This window comes from Lepisma saccharinum, chromosome 12, assembly GCF_977018435.1.
Source record: "Lepisma saccharinum chromosome 12, izLepSacc3.1, whole genome shotgun sequence".
Taxonomy (NCBI): Eukaryota; Metazoa; Arthropoda; class Insecta; order Zygentoma; family Lepismatidae; genus Lepisma; species Lepisma saccharinum.
This window is the reverse complement of record NC_139240.1, coordinates 19998571-20018572: the sequence shown is the minus strand read 5'-3', so window position 1 is coordinate 20018572 and position 20002 is coordinate 19998571. Positions and strand designations below refer to the sequence as shown.

Below are 20002 nucleotides of genomic sequence, written 5' to 3'. Positions count from 1 at the left end.
CACTGTTTGCTTCACGTAAAAAGTCTAAAGGCAAGAAGTCTGGCAATTGTGGTAACCAAGTCCATGCCTTCCTATGGTGGTGACCATGTCCATGCCTTCCTATCAAACGCTATGGAAATGCCACCACGTCACATGATTTGATTTGCTTTATTTTACTTCGCCTTTTGTGCCACTTTTGGCTAATTTACGAAAATGGGGATGAGTGATGAATGGACACTCACAAATATCCATGCCCAGGCCAGGATTCAAACACGGGACCCCTGGCGTTGTAGGGCGATGTGCTAACCACTCCACCACGTCACATGAATACCTGCAAGTGCATCCCCAGTCTTCTCTACACTTCTGAAACTCTTTGAGATGCTTTTCAATCCAATGAAAATCTCATGGTTTTGTTCTGATACTCAGGAGTCTCAAACCCACCACGACTTTATGGACACATTGTACTTTGCATCACTTTTTGTCAGGGTGGATAAAAAAAACATTTTTGATGATTTTTTAAATTTAAATCTATTTTTGAAATATTTTTTTTAAAGAAAACATGCTTAGATGCAAAATAATCTAACACAGTTATTTTTAGTGGATTTTATTTTATTTGCGACGTTTCGTTCTGGATTCCCAGAACTTCTTCAAGCTACACCAAGATATACACATGCAATAACACAACCTCACATGGCTAGTCAATCTACACTTCTCTGGTATGTGTATAAAATGACAAATAGACACAACCACCTTATTTTGATAAATACTTGTGATGTGTACAGGCTCTCCCTGTTACATGCCAGGGTGGAGGTGATGTGATTAGCAATTTACTCTGAGTGACTATACAAACAGGTGCCCAACTGTTTGACTCAGCCCCCGGAATCATTTATATTAATGGAAAAATTCACACCCTAAGAACTGATTTGATTTTTGCTATTTAGCATTGTTTGGTAGGTTCAGCCTATAATTGTCTATCTAATTGCAACAAAGTTTTGCAACTGAAAAAGAGAATACATATAAACTCAAATATTAAATTATTTGATAAGATTGGGCTTGTCTAAACTTACCCATCCTTTTCTGCTTCTTGGCATACAGGACACTCTTGATGATGCTAGCTTCACCTTCATCAGCAAAATTAAATGCAGCCATGCAGTCCTGGAATTTAAGAACACTGTCAAGCTTCTGGCATAGCATCCCCCTTATATACTATACATGTACTGAAGAGCTGGGTGTAATAAGTTGGAGAGAGAGAGAGAGAGAGGGAGGATATTAAACACACACGCATGCAGCAACATCTTATGTGAGGAGGCACGTACGGTCAAAATGACCGCTTGTTTCATCATATTGCAAAATTAAATTTCTTGTATTTTATTGTTTCCTTCTTTCTTTTGTATATTTTTAATACAATAAATAAAACTGTTGAGAGTTTTCAAAAGTGTAATACACATTTTAAATAAAATGTTATGTTCTCTATTTTTGTAAGAATATAATAGGCAAAAGAAACATGATTTTACAAAAGTTTAATAGGTAATTGTTCTTGTTCTTTTTTATTATTGTAAGAATACAATATAATTACGAAACAAACATAATTTTACATAAGTCTGATGCAAACTTTTTCATAGAGAACAAAATTATGATACTAAAAGGTATTTACAATTGTAGTATATTTTCTGCAGTTTTTTTAAATTTTATTACTTATCTATTTCATCTTTTCACTTCACTTCCCCTTCATCGCCATCAAGATTTCCATTTGCACATTCCACACATTAAAAAAACTGTGTGTTCAAAGCAGACGTAGAGTGAAGAGTGGTGTTTTATTTATTTTCCTGATTTACATTCTTCATCGCCAAAGATGTGTCATCTTACTCTTTCAAATTCCCTTCCAAGCTCATTATCACGTTGTTCCTCCTTCTTGAAGCCTATGAATTTGATTCTCTTCTTCCGGGTTCATAATTATAGGGTATAAAAAGGATGTTAAAAAACTGTACTTACATATGTGAGTATGTTGTTCCTATTTTCCTTTCTTTAGAACTACGTTTCGGAGACTGACTATCCCCTTATTCAGGTTCGTATGAAAAAACTAAGTACTTAACATAGTACCACGTTAAAATGTAATAAAAGAATTGTGGACAAGGGTTGGTGTGGATACATTTAACATATTATATCCCCGCCCCAGATGTATATAAAAGACTCGTCATTCACTAAAAACTTGCACAATTAATTAACCTATTCTCATGTTAAAAAATGTTACAAAACTAAAAAAAACCTGTGTGTATCACTATATACAACTTGCCGGTACGGCCTTTCCTGCTCGACTGTGCATCCTAATCCACATGAAGGTTACTCCTCCACGAATGCTTTCCTCTCCCCTTTATTTCCTTATTTCCCCTTATCGCGTCACAAATCCAATGTAAATTCTCATTCTTCTTGAGCAGCTTGGATAACTTCCGGAGTAACATGGAAACCGATATTGGGTGCAATCTTCCAGGCTTTATCCCATTTTTTGAGGAAATTGATGCACCCTTCTTCTAAATTTCCTTCATCCCTGTTAAGATTATTCTATAGGGGAAAATCCAATAAACATCTATTGTTAAATCTATAACACAAGAAAGTGCGTGCAATCAAAAGCACCGTAGATGAAACTGAACTGTGCCTTTTAAATGATAGAAGGGCACTGTTAAAATTGTTGGCTGGCCAGTGCATCTCCCACATGTCCAGCATAGAAAGAGCCAAACCAACACGTATGCGAAAAAGGTCAAGAAAAAAATAAATTTGTGGTCAAAACCCTGCCACGTGCATTCTCCCAGGTTAATTAAATGTAAATGTAAAATAAACACAACACTACAACTGATTTTCCCAAATGACACGTTGAAATAAAAGTTTGATAAGTTTACACACTAAAAGCAAACAGTAGAGACAAAAAATGACATTAGAAAGGAATGCACACAATTCAGTATTTGAAGAACAAAACTCAATCATAATTACCACAAGCATTGTTTAGGACTACAAGAAATAGTTTCAAACTACAAGTTACAACATCCCTTGCACAAAACTGCGTGCATGCATGCACACAGATATCAGTGTTTGTAAAGCTATTTATTTTAAGAGTAAACGAGTTATGCTTGCTTGAAAAGTAACAATATAACTTTTAGTTACTTTCTGCTGGAAAGTGTGCCAAGATTAGCTTGGAATTAATAATCGGAACTTGGGCCAGAAATTTTCTTGCAATAACAGATCACTAACTGTTACAAAATAAGTATTCATTATGTTTCTGGTGGTACATAATATGTCTTCATGTATTAATGTTACTGCAACAACAAGAACAAAAAACATGGATAACATTACTTCTATCGGAAAAAAGGAACAGTCAGTTACAGCACCTTACTTTTAAAAGTAGCTACAAGGTGACTCAGTGTTCATATACCATTTTGATTCATGCCTCAAAGTAGGGATGACGCAATGTGTGCAGAAGTGTTCAGCGAGATGCCATTTCAGTAAACATGGAGCGTTGGTCGGCTGCACATAGCGCATTTGCTGTTGAGACACTTTTCAAGAACAGCGAATCTGTTGTCATGATGCAGCGAATATTTAGATGGCACCTTTGAAACACGTCTGCCAGATTTAAACACATTCAAGCAGAGAATCGTGATGGAAATTAATACCACACCGGCAGCCACATTCTTGTGCGTGATGGAAAATGTAGTTACTCGAGTATGAGAGTGCATTAACCAGGATGGATGGCATGGTATTATTTTCAAAACATAGCAATGTTTCTTGTGTAGTGACAAATGGGTTTCAAGTATCACTGTTGTCAATAAATTTGATCAATGATTGAAGACACAGTATATGTTTCAAAGTGGTACATGAATGCTGGGTCACCCTGTACTTATAGTTAGAATTCCTGAAAAAAGAAACTGTTACTTCCAAACACTGTTACACGCACATTCCCTGTGAGGGGAACTTATTACCTGGGCTTCAAAAGTTATGAGAAAAGGCTTTGGTGCAGTGTAGTCCAGCTCCTTGTATATTTCCTGCTCCCAGAGGAGAGCCCTGCGCACGGGGCAGTACACTCGGAAAAAGTACGACCGCCGGATGTTGTCCTTCACAAGACACAATACCCCGCTGTCCTTCTTGAACCAGCGTGAGTGATGAGGTGGCTCTGTGAGGAATAACTGCATGACTGCGGTGGCCATGGACTGAAACAAAGAAAAAAAAAAATGAAGTTGTTAAAAGAGTGTCGCACCAGTCAATCTGGCAATGATCGCTTTGTATTTGAGATATTTAAGACTTTAAACAACTGGGGATGTAATCTATATTAAAGAATGTAAGTTTTCAATAATAAATTAAAAGTTTTGCGATGTTTAAAAGGTTTGTTATTTGAAAAACTAGAGTGGAAATCTGATTTTACATTTTCCCGTATCATACATTCAATATTTGTGGTTCCAAGATAGCATGATGTTACAAATTTTCCCTAATTTTACATTTGCCCGCATTTTAAATATTTTCCCCGTAGTCCCCTGAAAAACATTAAAAACAGGTTCTACTGTACGTATATATTTCATGTAAAAGGTTATAAATTGTAAAACTGCATGATGTAATTTGGATCATCCTTAGAAGCATATAAACATTAACTTTGTCATCTTGGTTATATGTTAACAAGATTTTAGTGTAAAAAGGGCCACATTTGTTAACTCAAGGACAACTTATTCCATTTGCCATAAGGCTGGTACACCAGGTAGATTGATCGGAAAGTGTTCACTGGTCTATGGGCGAAAACTAAATTGCAGTCGCTTCACAAACCAGTTGCTTAGTGCCGAGCGCCTGTGCTACCAAAAGACTCTCGGAAGGATTACTGGATTTGTATTTGTTGGCAAATCAGATTCTAAGAACATCGTCCTCGTCCACATATGTCAATGCAGTACCCTATCAAGAATTGCATCAAAATGGATTTAATCCACAAATTTCAATGTTTTACATGTACACTTGACCCTCTCGACTAAGTGACATTTTTGAATAGTTTATGAACATTTTCAGTTGTTTTAGGTGGAGGAAATGTGTTATTGTTAGGTGAAGTATGCCTGTTACTTTGGTGTGTAGCAGAACAGCTCGAAAGCTTTGTGCAGGTGAATATAGCACTCAACACCACATTCCACAACAACAGTACAAGGGACATTGCCTACAGTTACATAGATGTATTGTTACGTTAAGAATGCTAAGCTTGTTGATGTGATCTATTGTATATTTAAGTATTTAGGGAGTTATCTTTAGCTATTTGAGTGTGCATACAATTGGTACTGTATTTACTAATGAAAAGCGGCAAAAGTACTCTGAGGTTTTTACTTACGCGGGCCATCATTTGGGATCAAATATCGCAGTTATTCGTGTTTTCCACGTGCTGGAACCAATTTTATATTACATAAAACATTGATATCTGTTGATTAAAAAAAATCAATGTAATTCTCAAGGGAGTACTGTGAGTCAACGGCCCCCTTTTACATAATAAAATTGTTTCGGCATGTTCAAACCACAAATAACTGACATATTTGATTGAAAACTATCTCCCATGTAAGTGAAAAACTCCTGTACTGGACTAATTTCACTCTTTCTTTTTCCATCAAAATTCCCATTATTACGATAAATGAAAAGAGAAGTGAGATACAGACAATGAGACTAAATATCGAGAAGACAATTCAGTTAATCTATCTCACTAATCAATCACTTTGATAAATGCCCTTGGTTAAATATGAAGTCTTGATTGGCACATCATTTTATGTATATACCTGTCAGAATTCAAATTAATGTTATAGCACAGTAGGAAGCTCCGGATATATGTTGAAAAGGAATACCAGCTTACATATGCTGAGGAATAGCGTTTATGTACAAACAATTATAAGCATTTTTATGCAAATTATATTGATAAAAAACAAGAAAAAACAAAAGTTTCAACAGCATCAAATTATGCATTTGTTAAGAAGAACAAAGAAAATATTTCCTTTTAAGGTAGAGAAGTCTTTTTCTTATATTTTAGCATGCATCAGTTCTACATCTGAGTATACTCAATATGTCAATTTCTTCAACCAGATTTACAAGATGGCTTCCATTCTTTACTTTTTAAAACTCCACATATGGTTAATTCACATCCAAAATGCAGAAGTCACTTTAAGTCTTATTTCTCAAAACATCCATTTGAGGTAATGCATTATTCATCTACTAGCTTGATAATGCAGATGCAAGCAGATAATAATTTCCTGCTTCAAATTTAAACTTGGCACTTTTCACAAGTTCCAAATCTTTTTAAAGATTATGCCACTATAAAAGCATTTTCAAGATTCTGTTATGAACAAAAATGTCTCTATATAGTTTAAACAAACTATTAAAGATTAACTTGCAAAGTATAATCTTTCAAAATATCAAGATTTATACAAATATCAATCCTTCACCAATAGCCACATTTTTACTTATCCACCATCCATCATGAGATTACTCAAAAGTCACAGACAACTAGTATCAGAGCAACTAGTTCAAGAAATATTTTTTAGCATATGTTATCTTCAATTGTTTTTATTTTATATTTTCATCAATAAGTGCTTAACAGCTTGAATGTTTGTAAAGTAAATGTACATATTTGCTCTGTTACACCTATTTAGCAATGTATATCACAATATAGTTATCTAGTAATTACAAGGTACTAATTTACTATGATTCGGACAGATTTCTTCATTTTTACAGAAGAAACTACTTACCGTAATAAGTTCCTGTAGCATTGTTTAACATCTGCAAGGTGTTTTGTGTGATGTGGGAATGTTTCATAGCGGAAATTCATGTACTTTGTTGAAAATTAATTCTCCGACGAACAATAGCGTTTGGCACGTACAGCTTCGTACATCACGTGTCGTGATTGTGTTTTGTTCATGTTCATTGGGTATCCAGTGTTTTGAACTGTCTGTGTTTGCAACGAAAGTTATAAACATGACGTGTAGTGGATCCGTGGTGAAATTCGTACTGGGTGTGGAAGATCCAGTGGATTTTGTAATTTAATTGAACACAGGATAGTGAAGAAAGGAAAGGAATGTCGAAAATGTGGCAGTGAATGTAAGCTACTCGTTAGAAGGAATGGGCTGTGGGTATATACCTAATATGACGTGTCGTGGAATGCGTGGTGAAATTCTGCTTCGCGGAACATTCCAGAAAGGTGTAGAACATCTAGAAATTACAAAATAAGCGAAAATAAGGAGTTAGTTTTCGGAATGGAAACTGTCGATTTTCGCGATTTTTTTTGTTTCACAACCAAATATATATATTCCTGACACTACCACGACACCAAATTTTAACTGTTTGCTTAACCTAACCAAACTAACCTAACCACGTGCCAATGGTTCGTGGGGCTAGCGCCAATGGTTCGTGGGGCTAGCACCAATGGTTTGTGGGGCTAGCGCCAATGGTTCTTGGGGCTAGCGCCAATGGTTCTTGGGGCTAGCGCCAATGGTTCTTGGGGCTAGCGCCAATGGTTCGTGGGTCTAGCGCCAATGGTTCGCAATTATTTCCAATTTCTAGATCCTGATACTAACGCGACACCAAATTTTAACTATGTTTCCTAATCTAACAGAACTAACCTATCCACGCGCCAATGGTTCGTGGGGCTAGCTATTCTCAGTCGGAGAATTAATTTTCAACGAACAACATGAATTTCAGCTATGAAACATTCCCACATCACACAAAACACCTTCCTGATGTTCGACAATGCTACAGGAACTTATTACGGTAAGTAGTTTCTTCTGTAAAAATAAATAAATGTTTCCGAAGGATAGTAAACAAGTACCACAACAAATACACACAAGCTGGCACTGAGAAACTAACCTGGCATCTCTCCCCAAGGAGACGGAATACTTGTTCATTCTCCTCTCTTGATAAAAGCATTGACTGTTTGCTCTCTGGCGGGTTCTTTGGTGGATTTGAATGTGGTGGTTGCGGTGTGTCAACCATATCAAATGTGAATCTGTACTCAGTTGAATACTCTGAAAAAGAACAAAAAAAGTTAATTAAGCAAGAGAAGGGCACATACAAATACTTCTTACAGTTAAAAATTTGTGCATTCTCTAAATTTTCTCATGGGAGATGGAAAAGGACAATTAGCCTGAGAACTAAATGGCTTACTACGTACCAGTACTTATGGCAAAGAAAAAAAAGTAGAGTCAGTGAATAATATATAGAGTCCATTTGGAAAGAATGTATAGAGAACTGGATGAAGACAGGTCCTTAACCCGCTAAATATACTTAAGTATAATACTACAACAGACCCAAATTCTTCAGCTCCATTTCTTTCACGAAAGTTTACATATTTTTACAATAGTGCTGGAGTCATACTACACATCCTGTAGAGAAAGTACAGCCAACATAAGGTTTTACAAAAAAAAAAACCTATTCCGATTTTTTAGCTACTACTTTCCACTAACATTGGCATTTCTGCATATTGGGCAAATTGCCAAAACACTTTCTCTCTTAGCACGGCACTGCATGACGAATTTTGGGAGTGGTAATGAACTCACTGTGAAGTTCCACTGAGGAGAAAAGGAGAAACCGCAATGCACATTAAATAGTGGGAACAATACGTGGTATAGGATATTAATTAAATAATCACCAGAGAAAACACTAAAAAAATATGAAAGATGACCTCGTAAAACATACATTCTATAACTTTTTTATATTCTTGTGAGAATACAAGTGTCTTCGCACACGTTCTATTTTTGTTTTTAATGATTCAAATTAGTTCATAAAATTCAGATATGAGTAAACATAGCTACAAAATAGAATTTCATAAATAAAAAGGTATACCTTCCCTGTATTCCTGCTCAAAGAGTATACTTCTGCTGCTGTGGCCAAATTAACCGGAAGGACCACAGAGTGGAAGTGACGTCACATCCAAGAGTTCATTCCGAAAAAAAACAATAACACACCAGCTTGCGTGTATTTTGTGCGCTAGGGTGTTTGTGAATTCAAAATGAGTTTGTTTGAGCTTCTGTTTTAAGTCCATTTTATGCACAGATAAGCTAACCGGGACTGGGTCTACAGTTTAAAGTGGGATCCAAACTACAATGTGCCTCCCCCGTGTATCGATCCCGGGACCCATTAACAAGGGTCATTATCACTACGCGTTCGGAGGCCTTTATCAAATTGAAAAGAAGAACACAGATTAGATATAGAAGAAGAACGTATACACACATAAACTGGAATCCGACTCTTAATCACTTTGTTAAATCTGTCTCCATAGAGGAGAGGGGGATGCAGGCCCGTAGCCAGGAATTCTTAGTTTGGGGGGCAAAGTCAATCCCAGAGGGGGCAAATTTTTGCACAACACACTACGAAGCCAAGGGTCCCAGTTTCGAGCTTGGGCATGAGTGTTCTTTGTGAGCAGAGGCGCAATCACTGGCGTACGCTACAGTCCCCTCCGAAATTTTGAAAAATCGACATTTTCAAGTAAAAGCACCATAAACTCTGGAAAAACCAGAGTGGTAAATTCAAGCCCTATAAAATTATCCCCAGTTCATATTTGTGAGAGTGGAAAGTTCTAAATATACGATATATCTTATTGTGTATGCCGCCCACTAGAAAGCAGTCAGGGATGCCAAATTTTGAAAAACATTGGGTTCTTATAAGTTAAAAAAATGTCAAATTCTTCCTTCCATGTATTATGATATTAATATGCAACATACTCGCTATTTTAAAAATATTATTTATTGATTTTAATACGAAAATATATAACAATAACAAATATAATAATAATAACACGGCAAATTCTTAGTTACGCTATGTTCCCACGCACCCCTATAAGTTTGTGCCACTGAAAGCATCCACCTATACAATTCCAGCCCCTCCAGAGAAAAATCCTGTGTACGCCAGTGGGCGCAACCACGAATTTTTGTCTGGAGGGGGGCCAGCACTAGGACAAACGTGCAAATAATAATAATTGTAATATAGTGGGGGTAGTGGTAGTAATAATAGTAGCATAATGACGTTATTAAAAATCACGCAAGAAGGGGTTAGAAGTCTGTGGTAAAGTATTTGTGAGGGAACAAATGATTTGAAAATATTTTTCCAACACGTTCAATTTCACATTAGCTAATACTGGAAAACAAGCACACAACTGTATTTTTGAAAGACACAAAATGCATGCTGTACATAATTCTATTTGTACATATGACATGTATTACTTTCATGTACAACATATTTTTTATTTATGCAACATGGAACGACGTAAAATAAGAAAATATATAAGTATGCAACATGTTAACGCTAAATTGTGTATGCATTCAAAGTTTCTTTAATATATAATATGTGAGAATACATTAAATACATTACAAAATCAATTCATCCGCCTCATAACAAATCAACAGTAAAAATAATACAAATTTTGTCTCCTTTTCCTCAAAAGAATTATTCGTGCATTTGAGACAAAACTTTTTAGCAGCAACAGTCTGAAGTAGCTACATATTTGGTCTTACTTCTCGGGTAATTTACAATGCATTACAGAAAACAATCATATTGGGATCGATGCGAGCAAGAACATATTTAGATCCAAATTTTTCTAACTGAAAACTTAATAGGGTGCAAAAAATTTCACAGGGCGCCATGGCATTCTCTTTAACACATTTTTTTATTTCATTCAGGCCGTTTTGCCCCATAGCTATGGCTCTGAACTTGAACTATAATAATAGCAGACATTGCGAGCAAGAAAATTTTACGAAACTTTTAAATCAATGGGGGCAATTCACCCTCTCTGTCCCCCTTGCAAGTTCCCTTGGCCGCCAGGAAGGAAAAACTAATTCCATCTTGAGTATCCATTTGTCCTACTATTCTTAGATTCTGCTAGTCTTGTTTTTTACTTAAATGTTTGCCCCCCCTCCCTAGAAAGACTTCCGTTCAAGGTTGGGGGGACAATGCTCCCTGCCCCCCTGTGGTTGCGGCACTGTTTGTGAGTTCCTCTTCATCAATTTGACGTCATCCTCATTGTCGCGATTAGCTAGAAGTGGCAGAAAAGCAAAGCTAAGTAACAAAAATAAAATATCCATTCCCCCTCTCTACTGCATGAATCACTATTACCAAATGGTAGATAGACTTGGGAAACCAAAAATTAAGTAGTTCAAACTTCATAGCAACACATCCAAGAAAAACATCCAAATACATTAGGCACCTTTAATATAAGACTTCTCAAAATGTCATAACTGTTCTAGATACATGGGCGTCCGGAAGGAGGGGGGGCAAGGGGGGGCCCTGGAAAATGAAAGTCAACCAAAAATTATGTATTTCACACATATCATTTCATTTTAGCCACAATAATATGTGTTAATTATTGCATGAACACCATAAATTCAAATTTAAGCAATGTTTTTTTTAGGGAACAACAATATTTTTGGAGAAAATGTGCCTTGTTTGCCCCCCTGGAAAAAATACCTTCCTTGCCCCCCTCTAGCTACGGGCCTGGATGGATGCCAAACAACTCACAAGGTCAAATCCTAGGGTTTGAGTGGCAAAATTGGCCCACATTATGAGATCCAAGTGTTTCCTTTCCTTTATATTATATATTTCGCTTCAACATTTTAAAATATACATTTCCAGCTATTTGGAAGCACAACTGTGACGCTCCAAAATTGGATGTGAGAGGAAACTGTTCGATATATTTGCTACACGGCAGTGGCGGACGAACGGGGCTTACAGGAGTAGCTACATTGTACCCCCAATTATTGAAAATTACTAGTAATCCCCCTAAACCCTTTGATACGAATTCTAATCCTAGTACGCCTTCAAATAATTTGACAGAGGCGATATGCTGCCTATCAAGGAATCGTTTTTAATAGCTAAACTCAATAAGTTTATTTTTTCTACATTGCCTGTATCTCGCTACGCTATCCAAAATAACCAAAACCACCGTGAATCTATTATACTTTTGTTGTATATTTTGGTTTTAATTATCCCTTAATTTTCTTCCGCACCCCCTTTTCAAAACGTTTTTTTTAAATTGAAAACACTTACAGTTTTAAAAAGCTATTGTTCGTCAATGTAGGCTAAATATCAAAACAGTAAAGCTAAGTAAAAATACATGTGATTTTATTTAGTTTTCTCAAATTCAGATTGGATCCCACTTTAAACTGTAGGTCCAGTCTCTATTAGTCTTTCTGTGCATAAAGTTGACTTAAAACAACAATTCAATCAATCAATTGATGGCTACATTAATACCAAAAAAAATGTCAGAATAAATTTCTAGTATTGTAGTATCAGACGATTCATGCATAAGGAAAATGCTTTGTTTACAGACTTGGCAGCCCAGCTAATTTTGGCCTTTTATGCTGCTTGGCGGTACTGTTCACAACAGGAATATTAGGCATAGGGTTATGAAGTTATTCTGATAGGAACGATTAAAAGCAAAGGTTTACAGGAAATATCTCCATGGGTGATGACACTGAAGGTTCTATGATACGCACAAAGATAACATTCTACATTCAAATTGATTCCAATAAACTAACCGTTAAAGTCACTGAAATGTGTACCGTACAGTTTAGAATGTTTAAACAGTCACTCAAACTGTAAAAAAAAGTCAATCTCCTTACCTTTGTTTCTGTTTTCAGCATTGCGGTAATTAATTGTTGGTTCACGGTGGACCTCCATGTTTCTTTATCAACATGAAATCACTCACTTCTACTTCAGTCATTCATTATCTTCAGGGCGGAGTTTCGGAGATTGTGTACATCACAGCTAGGGTTTTATCTCTTACTTTGTTTCCTACGTATTCTTGAGCTAGATTTTTTAGAGCGGGCAAAAATGGCTTTTTGGTTCATAAAGCTTCTGAAGAAATAAGCCATTCTGCAGCAAATGCAGTCGTTGCACTTTATTTGTCAGCAACAAGATTGGAAGATTTTTGTTAATTCCTCCGATTACGTTTTATCCTAGTTACATTTAGGCGTTAAACGAACTTAACATTTCTTATCAATAGATAAGATAATGTTTACTTGTCAAGGAGCGAAGCATTCCAAGGTAAACTCAGGCGATGTAGGGCGAAACAGTAAGTATTCCATTTAAATCCTTTGGTTAACTTGTAAGTTGTTCAAGACGAAAGAAGATTGCTAATATATTATGTTGAATTGAATATTCTCATGCTGATTATTCATTTATTCTCGCATGATTTAAATTTTTTTCAGGGTCTTATGAGAGTAATTTTGACCTCAGTTCAAGACAATTTCATCCTATAGGCTGGTTTACATTGGTCGAGTAAACAGGAGAGTTACTGGAACAAGTTACTGGCCTGTCTGCTCGACTCGACCCTTCTGTAGCGAGTAGCTGTTTACACACTTTCTACTAGAAGTGGGATAGTGGCTGCAGTTGTTTGGTGCTATTTTGACAGAATGAATCCATGGACGTCGTTGGCGATTAAAAAAAACCCTGTGAAACAGTTTACACGCTTTCTTTTTTACGAGAAATGAATACAATAATGCACGAAGACATGTCAAGAAAGAAAATCAATTTCCTTGATTTTTCTATTTTCAATTGTTCTGGGTTTACTTGCGAGTGAAAAAATCGATGGGGGAGGAAGAAACTCTGTCTACTGGAGCAAATACTGGCTCCAGTGCTCTCCCCAGTTGTTTACACGAGGAGAGTAGCTCGCTTTACCCTACTCGATCCAGTTACTCTCCTGTCTACTCGACCAATGTAAACCAGGCTTATTTGACTTTACTTCTTGCGTAAGTAAGGTAATGTTTCAATCCACACTCTATATGCACTCTGGCTAATTGAGACTGAACGAGCCGTCTGAAGTGAGATCCAGGTTACTGAAATGGGCTGGGAATCGAATCCGATGCATACGATCGGTGAATCCATAGTTCCATATGTAAGCACTCTTGTAAAGCTATTTCAACCATACAGACCGATCTTGGGAGTTCGAAATTTCAGTTACTCCTGATTGTGCTCGAACACTATATGAAAAAAACTGAAAAAGAAAAAAAATATTTTGCTTTTGAGTCAGCACTGAACGTTTTTCTTACGTAGGGTAAGTGCGTAGGATATGCAAACTAACTTTGTATGCATTCAGCACGTGTTGTGCGAGGTGCCACCCGCCTATCTCCACTGCAAGCTCTGCTTGTTCAAACGATGATGACGGCAAGAATCTGCAATCGTTCCTTCTCTGCGTTTTGAGGAAATAAAAAATAAGTGTTTCCAGTTCTATATTTCTATTTTTACTGAGGATTTGCTTCACCACATTAGAGGGAATAATGTGCCGTACGGGACGACTATCCTACCACGGTCTATCATCTTGTCATCTTTTCTCAGTTAGGCCAAGAAATCGCTTTCGCCTAATCCCGTTTCGCCTAATTACTTATCAGCACCAGTCAATCAGATTTTACAGCTGTCCGCCATTTTAGGCGAAATGGGATATCCCGTTTCGACTAATCTAATTCCGCCTAAAGCGGTTGGAAGGGAAATTTTGACGGTGATCGACTTAGAGACCAAACAATTCGGAACATGTGCCGATGCTAATTACAAACAGTCACATGAGCCAAATAGTCAGGTGTTCCTCTTAAAAAGGAACATTACCACACACTCCAGCAGCCGGGAGTGTTTGTCGTATATTCTATAAGAAAAAGAAAATATACAGAAAGTAACATATTTACAAAAGGAGATACAACAGCCAATAGCTTTAATCGCATGATAAGCGCTAATCAATTAAGAACTTGCAAATATACTAAATGAACGCAGCATGATGCAGCATCAACATAATTATGTATAAACTCATGACTCCACTTCTTAATCTATCTTTTAGTAGGCAGAGATGATCGTTAACACGTCTCCACTGCAATCTGTGACGTTTAGCTGGATTGGGTTGCCAACTTCAAGTAGCTTCATTTAAACTTTTATTTTGTGCTTGTTCTTGTTTCATCAGTTCAATAATGTTCAAATTCTTCACGGTAGCACTCCTTTGAAAACAACTGACATCAGCAGTGGCGTGCGGTGATAAATCAGGCAGGAGACCAGGTCACCTACACTTGGTCCCCATCGCATGGGTGTCTTAATATAATACAATAGATCAAGTAAAATTCAACCCTTATTGAAATGTCAGAAGTGACAAAAATGAGGCACGTTAAAATTATATGACAATAATAATTTTAAAGCAAATGTGATATAATATAAAGAAAACATTAAAAATAAAATTGTTGATGCGCAACAAAGAAAAATGTGATAATATAAATTTATAAGTCATCAGAGAAAGAAAATAATATTTTGTCGTGACCTGTTTCATCTCTTTATTCGTAGATTAAGTTGACGTTTTTTCATAGAGTTGAGTATTCTTGTAATTCAAACTTTCCCAATCCAATAATGGCACACAGATGGTTGAGTTTTTCATGATGTTCGCTAGATTAGTCAGGGTGGCTACTGTAGGACCAGAATAAAATTCAAGTATAATTCCCGGTTTTCAAAGCGAACTTTACAAAAATTCAAGCAGATGTTTTCTCTATTTCAAACTAAGGTTTTACAGTCTCTCACCACCCACACAGATACACACAAACAAATACTTATATTAACAATATATGGTTTGTGCGATTCCAATGAATCCAATAATTCTAATTCACTTGGTGCGGAGTTTACATTTGTCATTTCATATAGCTACTCGGCAGTGGCGTGCCCAAGGGGGGGTTGGTAGGGGTTATACCCCCCTTTGGCCCAATATTCCTAAAAAAAGAACGTCAATGGTAGGAAAATATGACAAAATGAGGGCGGACTACCGAGAAAAAGTATAGGTAACTCCTCCCTTACAAAAATCCTGGGCACGCCACTGCTACTCGGGACTATAAATACATCTACAAACACAAGTCACATATGTTACGGGAAATAGTAATCTACGAAAAATTGTTAATTCTATAAGAATTTTAAATTTACCTAATCAACTTCAAGATATTTTATCTTGCAATAATCTTCAGTCTATCAGATGGATTGTTCTTCAAAGAACACTAACAAAACAAATGGATTGAGAGAATTCTGTTTTATTTTCCACGCAGCTTTATTTACCTTCCTCAATAAAAATAAAACCTAAACTGTGAAAAACTTGTTTCAGGTCATTAATAAATATGTATAAATTCAATGGAATTGGGATTTTAAAAAGTTGCAATTTTTCATGTCTACAGAGAAAATTTCAAGCAGAATTCACGCACAATTCCCGGAGCCAATAATTCACGCATAATTCCCGGAATTCAAGAAATTCCCGGTGAGTAGCCACCCTGTTAGTAGAAGTTGTTAATGTGACAAAACCCGACCTGTTCCAGACTCCCTTCTCAGGATTAAAGAAGGACAACAATATAATTTGCCACTGGAAGAATATTCAGTTAATAATTTACAGAGTTGTAGTAACTCGTTTGAAAATGCTCTGTGTATGATTTCGTTTTAGTTTTTAATTCAGTTAGAATATGTGTTGGTTTGTTGTATTTTCTGCAAAGTTCAATGAACTAAAGGCTTTCGTCCTCAGCCGGTCGATCATACAACACTCGCAACATTCGCTTCTTGTCCTGCCACTGCATGCCTTGAAACTTTGGTCTTGGGGTTGGTGGAACAGGTGGATGTGGGCTGTTCCCTCGGAAGCTATTTCCCAGCGTTTAGCGAAGGCATTTAGCAGACGCTTAGACTGTAGAAGATTTTTCCAGTTCGTTATGAATGTCAGACGCAAGTTCTCAACGAGATTAGGAAGTTATAGACTTTCTACACTCAAATGTATCACTTGTGACGCGATTAAACTTCAGCACATAGCAAAAACTGGAAGAAAAGCGAATCCGCAATATCTCCCTGAGTCTGAGAGAACAGTTCAGCTTCCGTGGTGCCGTGGGGATCGTTTACCTTCGCACCTGGTCGGAAATACTCGGCTTCAGACAGTAGAGGGCATGATACTTAGAGACCATGGTAGAGCATGGGGTGAGAACCATGATGCGTTGGGGGTAGATGACGTCAACAAACGTCCAGCCACGGTGAAAGATTTTCTTCAGTGTTACTTTTGGAAACGTTGATTTCGAGAGAAAAGTGTTCTTATTATGTTAATATAAATAATTTAAATAGCCCAAAAGCGCAGTAAGTAGGAGGGAACAGCCTGTTCCCTCTGTTCCATGGAGGGACCGCCACTGGACATCAGCTATACGCCCCGTCTTATTTATATGTCCTGACCAAGGCGGATTGCTTCCTTTTGAGTCCCAAGGCCATTTTCACATGTAAGCCTCTCGGTCCCGAGCCGATTTGGAGCAAAATGCAGAGTTTCAATTAAATGAGTATAGATCGGAGACTAATTGTCCTAGAGAGATGAGTGATATACCGTTGTACGCGGAATGAACCAGAGATTCAGACTATATGCAATTTTTGCAAATTCGGCGTATATGTGGCGGGGGGAGGGGGCTAACTCTCAAAATTCCAAAATTTCCGAAAAAAAAATTGGTTCCCCCACCCTCCCCCAAGAAAAAAGTACATGACAGTAACGACATGCACATGGAAATGATCGCTGACACGTAAGGAACACAAAAATATTTGCATTATTATCATATGACCAATGTAACTTGAGTTGTACCCCCCAAAAGGAATGGTACACTGATTCAAGCTTCCAAATTTTCGCTACAACTACAGGAATTTTGTAGCTTCGCTACCGCTACAACTACAATTTTCAAAATGTAGCGTCGGTACAGCTACAGCTACAAATTTTGTAGCTAGCTACAGTAGCGACGCTACAAGTAGCTCGCTACTTCTGACCACTGCTTCTAGCTAATCGCGACAATGAGTGATGACGTGAAATTGATAAAGAAGCACTCAGAAACAGTGCCGCAACCACAGGGGGCCATGGGGTATTGTTCCCCCAACCTTGAACGGAAGTCATTCTAGGGGAGGCAAACATTTAAATAAGAAAAACAAGACTAGCAGAATCTAAGAATAACAGGACAAATGGATACTCGAGATGGGATTAGTTTTCACGTGTTTTTTGCATTTTTATTTCAGACGGCCAAGGGAACTTGCAGGGGGACACAGAGGATCAATTGCCCCCTTGATTTAAAATTTTCATAAAATTTTCTTGCTCGCTTCGCTCGCAATGTCTGCTGTTCTTATAGTCTAAGTTCAAAGCCATACCTATGGGGTTGAAACAGTCTAAATGAAATAAAAAATGTGTTAAAGAAAATGCCATGGCGCCCCGTGAAATTATTCGCACCCTATTAAGTCAATATGTTTTCAGTTTTCAAAAATTTGGATCTAAAATTTTCTTGCTCGCTTCGATCTTAATATGATTGTTTCCTGTAATGCATTCTAAATTACCCGAGACATAAGTAAGACCAAATATGTAGCTACTTCAGACTGTTGCTGCTAAAAAGTATTGTCTTAAATGCACGAACAATTAATTTGTATATTTTTTGCTGTTTATTTCTTATGAGGCGGATGAATTGATTATGTAGTGTATTTAATGTGTGTATGGAATGTATTTAATGTATTCTCATATATATATATATTCATAAAGAAACTTTGAATGCACACACAATTTAGCGTTAACATGTTGCATATGTATTTTCTTATTTTACGTCGCTCCATGTTGCATAAATAAAATATATATTGTACATGAAAGTAATACATATATGTATGTACAAATACGTTCGTCATGCATTTTGTGTCTTTCAAAAATACAGTTTGTGTGCTTCTTTTCCATTATCAGCCAATGTGAAATTGAACGTGTTGGAAAAATATTCTCAAATAAATTGTTCCAACAAAAATGCTTTAGCACCGACTTCTATCCCCTTTTGCATGATTTACGACGATAATAACGTCTTGTAATGCTACTATTATTACTACCACCACTATATTACTATTATTATTATTATTTGCAAGTTTGTCCTGGTACTGAGCGTCCCCCCCCCCTCCAGACAAGAATTCGTGGCTGCGCCTCTGCTCACAAATAACACTCATGCTTAGGCTCGAAACTGGGACCCTTGCCTTCGTAGTGTGTTGTGTAACCATCCCACCATATAGGTCGGCTGGTGAAGGATGTAGGACAGCTTAGTAAGTCAAATTATTATCAAACATGATGAAAAATGTGGTAGTGTTTCACATTTATTATTTCGGTTAAAAACCGACAAAATTTGTAGTTTGATACGGGTTTTAGGCATCTTGTGGAGTATAAATATCAATTTGAAATCTAATGAATCATTTCCAGGGGCGGCGCCAGGGGGGCGTGAGGGGGTGCTTGTGCGCCCCTTAATTTTCTTCCGCACCCCCTTCAGCACCCCTACGTTCAACTGAAAACACTAACATTAATATGTAATATTATGTCATTTTGTCATATTGAGCGCCGAATGATAGGTACTGAAGTAAGACCGTTATTATTGTATGCAACAGACAAGCACTGAAAGAGGTTCCGATACTTTTCTGTACTGGCGGCAGCCTCTTTAAAGATCAGCGGCCGTTTATTTTCTTTCGTAAGCATTGCTGTTATGAATTTTTCCTTCTTTTGTTTCTTTAAGTGGTCTGTTCGTGGTTTTTGATAATTGCCTATAGCTTAATGTCAGTTATGTTTTTTCCTTTTTTGCATTTTTGATAAACGGTTTGTTTTCCGCCTACTTGTTCTTCCTTACACTGGAGCAAAAATTTCAGTTGCTTTCAAGGTATCACCAGGTTGTGCTCGGGAAATTATTTAATGTGAGTTGAAACATGAAGGGTAGTTTTCTTCTAAATACGTTCTATGTATTTGTTCCACGTAACATGTCTAGTAAACGTGCCATATGAAGTTTTTCAAAAACTGTTAGAAAGAGGCCCGATGTTCACGAATAAATTTTACAGTTCGTTGTTGGGGATAGTGCGGCAGAAGGGATTTTAAAGATGTCACAGTTGCTGTGCTCTTCGCGTTTTGTCTTGTGGCAGATGGAAGGTATAATGTACTATGTATTTTGTACCTTCATTGGTTACATTGAAAAGGTTCAAAAATTGTGTTTTTAAGAGCAGGATGATTATATTTTGTATTTCACTACATAGT

General features: G+C 37.0%; 2 protein-coding genes across 6 annotated transcripts in view; one reads left to right on the top strand and one right to left on the bottom strand.

Annotated features, from left to right (window-relative positions):
• LOC145996592 (uncharacterized) overlaps positions 1 to 12756 on the bottom strand; it is a 95076-nt gene extending 82320 nt beyond the window's left edge. For 3 of the 4 annotated variants that reach the window (XM_083133140.1, XM_083133142.1, XM_083133144.1), the window contains exons 1-4: positions 12582 to 12756; positions 7837 to 7994; positions 3948 to 4175; positions 1047 to 1134 (exon numbers count right to left, since the gene is read on the bottom strand). In XM_083133140.1, coding sequence (XP_082989266.1) covers positions 1047 to 1134; positions 3948 to 4175; positions 7837 to 7994; positions 12582 to 12639 — 532 coding nt within the window. In that variant the 5' untranslated portion in view covers positions 12640 to 12756. Of the gene's footprint in view, positions 1 to 1046; positions 1135 to 3947; positions 4176 to 7836; positions 7995 to 8811; positions 8872 to 12581 lie in introns of those variants that run through there. The other variant, XM_083133143.1, reaches the window with a different exon arrangement.
• Positions 12757 to 12765: 9 nt separating this feature from the next.
• Positions 12766 to 20002, top strand: part of LOC145996591 (uncharacterized) — a 33911-nt gene continuing 26674 nt past the window's right edge. For both annotated transcript variants that reach the window (XM_083133138.1, XM_083133139.1), the window contains exon 1: positions 12766 to 13033. The gene's annotated coding sequence lies outside the window, so the exon portion shown is untranslated. The remainder of the gene's footprint in view (positions 13034 to 20002) is intronic.